We start from the raw sequence: 13536 nt of genomic DNA on the forward strand, positions 1-13536 counted from the left end.
TCTGTAGAAGGTAGGGTATGAAAAATAGGTCAGATAGAGGCAAATCTGCAATAAAAATCAGATGCTCATGAAGTAAGAAGCACAGGACATTCAGTCATTAGAAGCTTCCTGGGTATGTTTCCTGTGCTTGGTATTCTGCTGTGGGTAAATCAGCAAGACCTAAATTTCAGTTCCTTTTTTTTTTTTTTTCCCAAAATTTTTCACATTTTAGTGAGAAAGTAAGTGATGTAAAAATGGAGCCCCTAGGCTGGGCATGGTGGCTCATGCCTGAAATCCCAACACTTTAGAAGGCTGAGGCTGGCAGATCACCTGGGGTCAGGAGTTCGAGACCAGCTTGATCAACATGGGGAAACCCTGTCTCTACTAAAAATACAAAATTAGCCAGGTGTGGTGGCACATGCCTGTAATCCCTGCTACTCGGGAGGCTGAGGCAGGAGAATTGTTTGAACCCAGGAGGTGGAGGTTGTGGTGAGCTGAGATCTCACCACTGCATGCCAGCCTGGGCAACAGCAGTGAAACTCTGTCTCAAAAAAAAAAAATGGAGCCCTTAATTCCTCTATTATTTGTATTATCACCCAAGATGAGTGACACTAACAAGAAAAATACGGCGAGGAGAAAGTCAACAGGTTCAGAGTAGTTTAAGTAGGATGAATATTCATTGGCTGAAAGTTGGAATTTGAACTGGACTCTGAAAGTTGGGTAGAATTTAAATGAGTGAAAAAGAGGTAAGGAATAATTTCATGAAGAAATAACTATAGCTAAGATGGGACAAGCACAGCATTCTAATGACATGCCATTGTTTTTATAATTAATGTAGCATAAAGACACAAAAGCACTTCCCTCTACTGTTTTCAAGGATAGTCCAATGTCTACACCAAAGATAAGAGATGTATAGACAAACTATTATATTCTTGTATTATAATTTCCTGCTATCAAGGAGAGAAGGCCCACCATGTCTTTTTAGAAGAAATTTACAAATAATAGTATCTGCATGATTGGGAGATGAGCTGACATTAATGTCTTATTTCTGAGTATGGCCAATAATTAAAAAGAGGGAAATTGGAAGGGTCTCAGCTAGAAAGCTATGTAGACACCAATATTATTTGTCAGAAATATTTCCCAAGGATGAATATGAGAAGAAATCTCCCATAGAATAATAAGTATAGTATTCTATAACTCTCCTCCTGGTTCCCTACCTTCTCCATATTATGCTAATCACCAGATAAATATTTACATCTTAGTGTGGTGTTTTTCTCACTCCCTTCCTATCCTCTTGCATTTCCACTTCTTCATTTTTGCTCAATCAAATAACCTATGAAACAGAAACTGTGACTTCACATAATTTCTTCATAGTTCAAAGTTTCATAATAGAGAATATCTCAATTTTTGGAGGAAGCTGATCATTTAAAAGTTCTGTCTTTTTTAGAACTCAAATCCAAAAGCATGAAGTAACAACTAGCAAGAACTCATGGCTAAATTATCAACTTGGAAAACTGGAAAATCTGAATGACAGAGACATATACTTATTTCTCACTAGTATTGCTCTTGACTCAAGGAGGTTAACATTTTCTGATTCATGTTATGCTTTGAAGAGACTGAAGAAAATTTTCAAGGGTGACATGCCTGAGAACCTTTGCATGACTTTAAAATTTCAATTATCCATACTTATAAGAAGGAAGATGATTGCAAAGAAATATCTCTGAAGTTAAAATCTTTAATAGGAATTGATTCATTCTCTAATGAAAACAAAACAAAATACATCACACTAATCTTGGAGGAATAAGAGAAAAATTGTACATCCATTATTAAATGAGTAGCAACATCCTGATCATTTTAACAATTAACTTGTCAAATTAGAATCTCAGTTAAGAAAATGATGTAAACATTGTGTGTTGTGCATTTCTTTCTTACATTAGCTCCTGAAATCATTATTGGCTATATCATTTGTAGTTTTCTACACTTGAGTACCACTATGAATTAAAAAATGTTTTATCATATATATTTGTGTAATTACTGGCATGGTTAAAGTGGTATTCACTTTCTAAATCTAGAAAATTTTAGTTAAATTCATAAAATAAGCCAGAGGTTTCAAACTGGTAAGCTGCAGGGCATGTTTGGACTGCAAATGTATTTTATTTGGTCTGAATGATACTGGACACATAGTACTTTTAAATGTTTTGAATGTATTGCTAATATTTTCAAATTGAGAGATCTTGCATAGACATCCAGATTCCCAGCTTTGTCAGATGTAATCAAAAAATAATCCGACTCTTTTTCAACAATAGAATCACATTGCCTATATCAACCATCAGCTTAGTTGATGGGTAATGTAGCAAACACTATGGCTTGCCAGCAAAATAACCCCCTTCTTCCTGGCTTTTAGAACCCTAATTTTGTTCACCTGCTCACTTATAGGAAAGAACCTCCTAACCATCTCCTGGTTAAAACCCTATCCATTTAAGTCAATTATGATGACCTCATTTTCCCATACTAGTGGTTGTCTTGGAGATGATTTTATAATCCTCCCCCTTTTTTCCCAGTAAGATGAGAAAGGAGTTATGTCAAAATATTGCTGGAAAATTTTTCCTCATCCCTTTTTCTGGATATGGGCTTCTGAATACTCTATCTGGTACTGCTGCACTCCACACTGCGATTATGAAGGTTGAAGAAGATACAGCAGAAAGATGAAAAGAATAAAACCTGACCTTTCAATGATGTCATTGATCTGGTAGATTAATGACTGCTGGAGTTACCTCACACTTTCTTAGTACTCCTCGTTATATGATCCATTAATTTTCCTTGTTGTTTAAGCCATTTTGAGTTAAATTTTCAGTCCCTTTAAACAGAGAACATCTTACCTAGTAAAGTAGCTGTTTCTGTAATCAAGGACCATGCTTTAGTTTAACATCACACATACAGTTTTTCTTGGGTGTGTCTGCTTCACCCATTTCCATCACTTAACTGGTCCCCACAGGCCTGTCTCTTCATGAGGAACTTTATGGTTTATTTACCCTTGCAGTCTGAGGTTCTAGATGAGCTCACTCTGGCCTCAAAGGTGAAGCTCAATCCTCAGGAAATCCAGAGTCCACTGTTCAAATCACTGTCAAGGCTAGAGCCTTTCTTTCCATGTGGCTTTTGCACCAGAACAACTTAAAATGTATAGTTTTAACTGCCCTGTGAGGTTTTGGAAGACCCTCTCCTGAAAAAGAAATAAATACCTATTTCCTGGAAAGCTATTATGTACTTGTGACCAGTTCACGAAAACTTTTTGCTTGCTTTTTAAATTTTAATACCTGTCCCCAGTAACAGATTCACCTCATCAGTTTTTATACTGATGGAATGAAAATCTTAAACCTATGATTCTTCAACTAGCCAAGTACCACAACCTAAGCAAAAATTAACCATACACTCTCAGGCAGTGGCATATGAACATTCCTCTGAGTTCCTAAATGATGTCAGTAGGTCCCTGATGCAGGCACATCATAATTCTTATATGAAGAGGAAATAACTGCAATACAATGACAGAGAAACCATTATTTTATCATAGGACTTTGAACACAAGTCCTACAAACTTTCCCTTTGAGCTGAACTGCAGAGGGGATTAGAACAGACTTTGGTTTCACAATACTGTTTCTACACTTGCATCTGCAACTTTCTAACTTTATGAGAATTTCACCTATTTGAAATTTAACCACCTCAGATACGCCACAATGCCTGCTTTTTTAATCACTAGTTATTTTTGCCTTCTCTGCTTTTTTAAAACAGTGAAATTATTAGGTTAAATTATGTTCTTATCCTGTTTCTCTGAGATAACACAGTGTTATCTAGATACTTATTACACCTCACCAAATCACTGCTTTTATTTGGGCTTTGGGAATACTTTTAGCTTTTTATAAAATAATCAAGTATGCATGAAAAAGAAAGCAAATTTTAGTTGGTTGCAAACTGAGAATATGGAGAGGATTATTAATATTTTATTATTCACATTGGAAGTAATGACTACTATGTGGTGAAAAATGGAAGGTGGCCTCTTGCTAGCAGCCAGTAAGAGGAGGGGTCCCCTGAGTTCAACAACCCTCAAGGAATTGACATCTGCCAACAACAACTAATGAATAAGCTTGGAAGTAGATTATTTCCCAGTTGAATCTTGACTGCAGCCTTGTGAGACACCCTGAAGTAGAGGGTACAGCTAAATTTTGTCCAGATTTCACACCTACAGAAACTGTATTATAATTAATATGTGTTTTAAGTTGCTATGGTTTAGAGATATTTGTTATGCAGCAATAGACAGCTGATACAAAGAAGTAGAGAACAAACATTTTGTATTAGTCCATTTTCACACTGCTATAAAGAATACCACCTGAAACTGGGTAATTTATAAAGAAAGGGGATTTAACTGACTCAGAGTTCCATGTGGCTGGGGAGGCCTCAGGAAACTTACAATCATGGCAAAAGAGGAAGCAGGAACATCTTACATGGTGGATGGCAAGAGAGTGTGTGTGAAGAAGGAACTGCCAAACACTTACAAACCCATCAGATCTGTCACAACAGCATGGGGGAAGCTGCTCCCAATCACCTCCCACCAGGTCCCTCCCTCAACATGTGGGGATTGTAGGGATTACAAAATGAGATTTGGGGAGTTGGACACAGAGCCAAACTGTATGTTTCAAATGCTCCAGATAGGTTTAGGCAAAATTAACAATTGTATTTAACAGACTTTCATCATTGCAAAACTTTTCTTCCTTTCTTTCTCTGTGTCTCTAGTCTCTTCCATTCATTCTCTCTCTCTCTCTTTTTTTTTTTTTTTTTTTTTTTTGAGATAGTCTCTCTCTGTTGCCCACGCTAGAGTCCAGCGGCACTATCTAAGCTTACTGCAATCTCTACGTCCCAGGTTCAGGCAATTTTCCTGTCTCTGCCTCCCAAGTAGCTGGAATTACAGGCATACGCCACCATGCCTGGCTAATTTTGTTCTCTCTTCTTTACAGGCACTGACTATTAGCTTGAAATCTGATAGCCAGTATTCTCATTCATCATATTCTTTCTCACTTTCATGTATTTCCTTGGTATTTTTGGGTAATTCCTTAAGTTTATCTTCCAAATTACTGATTTTTTTGTTCTGTACCAGCAGTCTTCCTCTTTACTTATTTTAAAGTATTTTATAGTTGTTTCCCCTGTTTGCTTAATAACATTTTCTTCTTTCCTATCAGTGTAATTTTTGTAATGTTTTTTTTGCAATTATATCAATTCTTTTTTTTCCCCATTTATTTATTTTATTGCATTTTAGGTTTGGGGGTACATGTGAAGAACATGCAAGATTGTTGCATAGGTACACACATGGCAGTGTGATTTGCTGCCTTCCTCCCCATCACCTACAACTGGCATCTCTCCCCTTGCTATCTCTCCCCTCTCCCCACCCCCCACCATCCCTCCCCTATTTCCCCCCAACTGACCCCAGTGCCTAGTGCTCCCCTCCCTGTGTCCATGTGTTTTCGTTGTTCAACACCCGCCTATGAGTGAGAACATGCGGTGTTTGATCTTCTGCTCTTCTGTCAGTTTGCTGAGAATGATGGTTTCCAGGTTCATCCATGTCCCTACAAAGGACCGAAACTCATCGTTTTGGATGGCTGCATAGTATTCCATGGTGTATATGTGCCACATTTTCCCTGTCCAGTCTATCGTCGATGGGCATTTGGGTTGGTTCCTGGTCTTTGCTATTGTAAACAGTGCTGCAATGAACATTCGTGTGCACGTGTCCTTATAGTAGAATGATTTGTAATCCTTTGGATATATACCCAGTAATGGGATTGCTGGGTCAAATGGAATTTCTATTTCTAGGTCCTTGAGGAATCGCCACACTGTCTTCCACAATGGTTGAACTAATTACCCTCCCACTAACAGTGTAAAAGTGTTCCTATTTCTCCACATCCTCTCCAGCATCTGTTGTCTCTAGATTTTTTTAATGATCGCCATTCTAACTGGCGTGAGATGGTATCTTGATGTAGTTTTGATTTGCATATCTCTGATGACCAGTGATGATGAGCATTTTTTCGTATGTTTGTTGGCCTCATGTATGTCTTCTTTTGTAAAGTGTCTGTTCATATCCTTTGCCCACTTTTGAATCAGTGTAATTTTATAAAGGCTAACCAATTCACTGTTTTTAACTTCCATTTCCAGATCTCATTTTAAAAATTAAACTAACAAAGCAAAATACATGTAAACTTTATTACTGCTTCTCAGAGAAATACATCCTTTCTCAGTCACCTGACTAGTATGTTCCCCATCTTTCAAAGATACCATTATTTCAGAAGTGTTACATTGCTATTTTTCAGTTGGTGCATCCAATGTCATTAATATCAGGCTTTTAATATCCTCTCATTGTATGTCTTTGCCCATATAATCTATCTCTTGAGATTAAGTTAAATAATTTGCAAACACTAGCATCTGGATGTAATATGGAAATGGCTGGGGTGATAAGCAAGTCTTGCATATTCTTTTCTGTTCAAATTTGTTTTCTATCCAAATTGGTCTATCAGGGCCAAGCCAGGAGTGGCACAGCTCTGTTGGAGATACTGAGATCCACCTTGTCAGGGAAGATTCCAACTCCAGAGAAAGCACCTCTAACAAAATCTGTAGCCACATTGGCACATCTGCCCTTGAATTCACCTTGTCTCTTTTGCTGCTTCCAGAAAAAGGCCTTCCCTTGACAATGTTAGACACTTTTTAGCAACTAGGCCTTGGTGCCCAACACTAATACAATATCACTAATACTGTTAATAGTATGCTAAACAAATAATATTGTAGACTGGATAAAGAAAATATAGCACATATACACTGTGGAATACTATGCAGCCATAAAAAGGATGAGTTCATGTCCTTTGCAGGGACATGGATGAAGCTGGAAACCATCATTCTCAGCAAATTAACACAAGAACAGAAAACCAAACACCGCATGTTCTCACTCACAACTGGGTGTTGAACAATGAGAACACATGGACACAGGGAGGGGTACATCACACACTGGGGCCTGTCGGGGGTGGGGGCTAGGGGAGGGATAACAGTGTTGAAGGGATTAGGGTTGGATAGCATTAGGAGAAATACCTAATGTAGATGACAGGACGATGATGCAACAAACCACCATGACATGTCTACACCTATGTAACAAACTTGCACATTCTGTACATGTACCCTAGAACTTAAAGTATAATAAATTTCAAAAAATTTCTAAGCATGAAAATTATGGTATATAATTTATTGTAAACGCAACTTCTTGTGAGCATTACACTCTTTATCTCCCTTACCTCATGTTAAAGTCCATATTCTTAGGATATATCTGACATCTCAATATTAAATGACTAAGTCATTTATGTTGCTCCCACCTCACACAAAGTGAAAACTATTTGTTACTTTAAATAGTTTGACAATGTTATTTTAAAATCTGGACAAATTACAAATATAAAATATTTAATTATCTTCTGTAAAAAGATGTATGCTTGGCCAGGCACCATGGCTCATGCCTGTAATCCCAGCACTTTGTGAGGCTGAGGTGGGTGGATGACAAGGTCAGGAGTTCGAGACCACCCTAGCCAAGGTGGTGAAACTGCATCTGTACTAAAAATACAAAAAATAGCAAGGAATGGTGACGGGTGTCTCTAATCCCAGCTACTTGGGAGGCTGAGGGAGGAGAATCACTTGAACCTGGGAGGCGGAAGTTGCAGTGAGCCAAGATCGTGCCACTACACTCTAACCTGGATGACAGAGCAAGACTCTATTCCAAAAAAAAAAAAAAAAGTATGCATGCTTAATGTGGAAAAGTTGGGAAACAAGAGAAAGCACTAAGAAAAACTTTTCCTATCTGATTCACCAAGTATGATTTATATTAACACTCAGGAATATGACTTTTTCTCTCTCTTTTCTGCCTTACATATAATTTAAATGTTAATATTTATGCTCTTTTTCTTTTTACTTAGAAACATAATCGAAATCTGTAAGATAGATTATGCAGCCATCAATACTATTTTATGAATAATACTTAATATCTGATTCAACAATGAAGTCATTTTTCAAAAATGTTTATGGCTAAAATAACACAGTGATGAACAATGGTGTATAAACGATCTTCAGGCAGTTCTCTGTATCACAGTTTGGGTTCCTGGGCAACAGAATTGGTGATGGATTTTAGCATGCAAGAAGTTTATTAGGGAGTGCTTTCAGATCAGGCCTGCCATTTATTTAATGGAATTGGAGGAAGCAGAATTAGGTAGGAGGAGTTGGAAATGCTGCTGCCTCAAAGATGGCCTTAGCTGGTCCACCCAGCCTTGAGCCCTGAACCTGGGCAATCCTTTAGAATGAAGTCAACTTGAGGCGAAGGGGAAAAGGTTTTATTCCCTCATGTCAACTAGTCACAGGTACAGGTTGCTCTCAAAAGAGATGTGACTTTGGGCAAGATGACTTTATTCAGTGAAAGCATTTTCCAAGGAAAGTTGATGGCTGTCTGCAGGCAGCACTGCCAACAATTGGGGGATAAGTTCTGTGCTTAATGGGGATCTGTGCGGCCAAAAACAAGGCCTTTTGTTGTGTTTGTTTTTGAGTCTGGGACTCACTGTGTTGCTCAGGCTGGTCTCCAACTCCTAGACTCAAGCAATCCTCCTGCCTCAGGCCTCTGAAGTCACTGAGATTACAGGTGGGATCCACCACACCCAAGGCGTACAACTCCTACTTATTTCCTTTGTGTAGTATTCTATATGTTGGATAGCTCCCTAAAAGTTTTCCAACTTTTTTGCTATACTTTGCAAAAATTTTTCTCTAGTAGGCTGATATGAATTTAAATTTCCGTTAGTAATTTAGGAAAGTGTTTCTGCATAGGCACTCTCATTCTTAATATCTGCCTGTCTTAACACCTTTCCTTGCTTAGAGGGTTCTCACATTGTATGTCTTGGTGGAGATATAGCTCCTTTGCTATTTACAGCAGTAACTGGAAATATTATGCATGTTCTTACCAGACTCTTATTTTTTTCTGGAGACAGGATTTTACTCTGTTGCCCCAGGTTGGAGTATAGTGGCATGATCTTGGCTCACTGTGACTGAAACCTCCTGGGCTCAGGCAATCCTCCCACCTCAGCCTCCAAAGTAACTGGAACCATAGGCATGTGCCACTACACCCTGCTAATTTTTATATTTATTGTAGAGAAGGGGTCTTGCCATGTTGCCCAGGTTGGTCTCGAACTCCTGGGTTCAAGTGATCGGCCTGCCTTTGATTCCCAAAATGCTGGGATTGCAGGCATGAGCCACTGCACCTGGTGAAGCCTCTTTTACACCTATGACATAATTATGGACAAGGATCTACCTTTCAGTTGCACCCTCCCAGAAGTTTGAATCACAAGTATGTAATATAAAGGACAACTGTCTTTGGTGATGCGGGATGCTGTAATAAGGGTGAGTTCCTCAAGAAGTCTTCAGCCTGGGGCCAGTTGCTGATTCAAAGCTGGTCTACTGCAAATGGTGTCATCAGTGTCAGCTGAATGACAGGGTCAAGTGTGAGACAGAAATTCTGTATTAATTATTCAGCTCCATGATATGGGCTGGAATTCCTAATTGCGCTGCTACCAAGTTTGGTTCTCCAGTCCTCATTCTGAGTCCTCTTTTTTTTAACCCAAATATTATATTTTATTGTGGAAAATATACATAATATTAAACTTACCATTTTAACCAATCTAAGGGTACAATTTGGAGATCTAAGTACATCCACTATTACTTATGATGGATGACTGTGCAACCACCACTACTGCCATCTATTTCCAGGACTCATTCATCATTCTAAATAGAAACTCTATACTCATTAAACAGTAATTCCTTGTTACATTTTTCCCTCAACCTCTGGTAATCTCTATTCCACTTCCTGCCTCTGAATTTGCCTATTTTAGGTAGCTCCTATCAATGGAATTATTCAGTATTTTTCCTTTAATGTGTCTGAAGTATTTCACTTGGCATAATGTTTTCAAGTTTCATCCATGTTGTAGCTAATATTAGAATTTCATTCATTTTTAAGGCTAAATAACCTAATAATCTTTTAATATACAATTTTCTACTTGAGATGGCTGGAGATTATTTCAGCCATCTGAAATAATCTCCAGGCATCTCAAGTAGAAAATAATATATTAAAAGATTATTGTTCCACATTGCTCCACGTTGTCATTCAAATTAACACTGCTTTTCTCCTTCTTTATATTTTTAATTTACCCTTTTTTGATGGCAAATCTATTTTAAAATTTATAACTATACATACTTTATTCCTAGTATTTTAGAACTTCATTTAAATCTGAGCTATTGCCATTCTCTTCTTAGTGAGAAACACATCCAAAGTTGCTTTCCTGGGCTTAGTTGAACAAGCACAGGCATGGGTTCAATGTTGAAATCTTAGCTGTGCAATCCTGATGGGAAACACAATTTAAGGAAGTTCAGAAATTTATCTAAATGAAAAACAAAATGATGATAATATGTCTAGAGATAACGGTTTCCTCCTGATGTCCCAATAGCTTTTTAGGAAGAAGGCATCAGCTGCTGAACTGCAAAAGTTGTTGCATTTCTCAGAGGAAACTTCAATTCACAGACTAAGCACTGTGTCTCTGCAGTAACTCTTTTCCCTTGTAAAACAATGTGTGTGGCCAAATTGGCCTGGATCTCTCTAAGTGCTGTGGAGTAGCTCTCTGAGATTCATGCATCTCTTGAGACATGTTGTAACTATAATTGAAATGGAGAATGCAGGATCCAGTTCCTGGCACACTCTGTTAGTTCTTTCATGCTCATGGCAGGGCTGAGCAGATTCACTGGAAAGATGCAGTCTCATATGGGGAATAAGAGAATGAAAATGTAGCAGAAATATTAAGACCAAAGAATAAGAGGTAGAAAAGTCAGTTTATGGTGTGGGAGGGTAAGCCACACACAGAAGTGAAAGCATAGACAGTCCTCTTTGCTCTGCCAAAAGCTAGTTCTTTAGCCTGATGCAAGTAATTTCAATCATTTTAACATCTGTATATTTACTCATCTATAAAATGAAATAAAAAATGTATGACTTGCCAATATCCAAAGAGGATTTTCTAAGAAACGTGTAAGGGCAGCAGGAAAATAAAAAGAGAAAAGAGGGAAATGGCCATCGTCTAGAAAAGTAGGTAACATGCATCCATCAGTGCCTACCTGAAGGAGGACTCTGTTGTTAAGTTTATCAGCACTGAGACCCTCTCTGAACAGGCTACTATGTTATTTATCTTTGAACATAAAGTAAGGTTTGGGGAAAGAATTACTTACTGTTAGTACATATTTCACTGGTAAGTTTTTTTATTTTTATTTCTTTTTCTTTTGAGACAAGGTCTCTCTCTGTTGTCCAGGCTGAAGTGCAGGAGCATGATCACGACTCACTGCAGCCTCAACCTTCCGGGCTCAAGTGATCGTTTCACCTCAGCCTCCCGAGTAGCTGGGGCTGTGGGCATGTACCATGACACCTGGCTAACTTTTAAATGTCTTTTAAAGACGGAGTCTTCCTGTGTTTCCCAAGCTGGTCTCAAGTTCCTGGGCTAAAACCATTCACCTGTCTCAGCCCCGACAAAGTACTAAGATTACTGGCATGAGCTGCTGTGCCCAGCCAAGTCTTTTTTTCCCTTGGTCTTTTATTCTTCCTCTGAGGTGTTTTAGAGTTTTCTCCATAATCCTATTTGGTTTTCTTGTCTTAAATTAAGTTGAATCTCAGTCAAAACTTCCAGGCCAAATCAAATACCATCCGAGATTTGAGACTGCATTGTGCAAAGACCTCGGATTCATATTTTGGGCAAATTAACATGCACTGAATTCACACAGCTTTTAGAAAAAATAAAATCCCAGCCAATTACAAATTTGATTATTTTCTAAAGTAAGAACATCAAAAGGTACTAACAAAAGTACACAGGAACACGTTCTGACTTTATGTTAAGTTTGTGTGTATTTGTGTTTGTATGTGTGCATGTATAATTTCACTTAATATTTGTGACAATCTTGTGCACGAATCTTTCTTCCTTCCACACAACCACTCTGCCTATGACAAAATACTTTTGCACAGAGAGGCACATTTAATACTATAGTATTAAGTATGAGAATTCTACTTTATCTCCAGCAACAAATTCTTCTAGGTAATGTTTCCAGTGAAAATATATCTGAAGTTGCAGTCAAATCTATATTTTTATTTCTAACTTTTATTTTCACTTCAGTGCAAGATGTGCAGGTTTGTTACATAGGTAAGTAAACACATGCCATGGTGGTTTGCTGCACAGATTATCCCATAATCCAGGTATGAAGTTTAGCATGTATTAGCTATTCTTTCCGATCCTTTCCTGCTCCCAACCCCCTCTGAAAGGTCACAGTGTTTGTTGTTCCCCTACATATGTCCATGTGTTCTCATGATTCAGCTCCCACTTATAAGTGAGAATATGCTATACTTGGCTTTCTGTTTCTGCGTTAGTTTGCTAAAGATAATGGCCTCCAGTTCCATCCATTTCTCTGTGAAAGGATTTCATTCTTTTTTATAGCTGCATAGTATTCTACGGTGCTTATGTACCACATTTTCTTTATCCAGTCTATCACTGATGGGCATTTGGGTTGATTCCATGTCTTTGCTATCGTGAACAGTTTTGTAATTAACATATATGTGCATGTGTCTTTACAATGCTTTATATTTTGGGAGGTATATACTTAGTAATGAGATTGCTGGGTCAAATGGTATTTCTGCCTCTAGGTCTCTGAGGAATTGCCACACTATTTCACAATGGTGGACTAATTTACACTCCCCACAACCATGTAAAATCATTCTTTTTTTTCTCCACAACCTCGCCATCATCTGTTGTTTACTTTTTAATAGCCATTCTGATGCAATCAATAGGCATTAGATTTGACTGCCCCTGAAAATCAGTTATCATTTTTTCCTAATCTTGTTACTAGTGATTAGCAGAGAGCCTGGAAAATGGTAAGTCCTCAATAAATCAACTAACAAAATTTTTCCATCAGAATTCTGAGTTGAATGCATTGTGTAATTTACACTTATCTGGTTGTTTTCTTTAATTCTGTAATACTAACATTTACAAAGTCTCCATTTACTAAGTGGACACTGGAGCTAGAAAGATTAACCTCTTTCTCTGCTGTCCAAGGATTCACATCCTAGTTCTAGAGACTCACATAAATATAAAAATAATCACTGACATAAAGCTAAACTGCTAAAATATGAGTACAAGAAAGCACAGAGGAAATGTTTATCAAGAGAGGGCATGAGAAGTTTCTCAGAGGTGGTACCATATAAATCTTGAACTCTAGGCAGCTTATAAGACCTATAAAGGAAAAAGAGAAAAGAAAATCTTCTAGAAAATAATGGGGTTAAATAATAGCCTTGCAAAGTCATAATTCCAGAAGGACCATGACATGTTCAGGAAACTGCAAGCAGATCATCAAGAGTATAGAAAACCAAAAATTGTTATTTATTTTCGAGTAGGTTTAGGTATTCATATATACCATTCTTCAAGG

General features: G+C 37.8%; 1 protein-coding gene across 8 annotated transcripts in view; it reads left to right on the plus strand.

Annotated features, from left to right (window-relative positions):
• The window catches only part of ADAM28 (ADAM metallopeptidase domain 28), a 75006-nt gene extending 62499 nt beyond the window's left edge, over positions 1-12507 (plus strand). For 4 of the 8 annotated variants that reach the window (XM_017549757.2, XM_017549759.2, XM_017549755.2 and 1 more), the window contains 2 exons: positions 818-880; positions 1427-3234. In XM_017549757.2, coding sequence (XP_017405246.1) covers positions 818-880; positions 1427-1447 — 84 coding nt within the window. In that variant the 3' untranslated portion in view covers positions 1448-3234. Of the gene's footprint in view, positions 1-817; positions 881-1426; positions 3235-11871 lie in introns of those variants that run through there. The other 4 variants (XR_001831195.2, XM_017549756.2, XM_017549758.2 and 1 more) reach the window with 2 other exon arrangements.
• Positions 12508-13536: the final 1029 nt, after the last annotated feature.

The sequence above is a fragment of the Cebus imitator genome, unplaced genomic scaffold (genome assembly GCF_001604975.1).
Source record: "Cebus imitator isolate Cc_AM_T3 unplaced genomic scaffold, Cebus_imitator-1.0 Scaffold221, whole genome shotgun sequence".
Lineage (NCBI taxonomy): Eukaryota > Metazoa > Chordata > Mammalia > Primates > Cebidae > Cebus > Cebus imitator.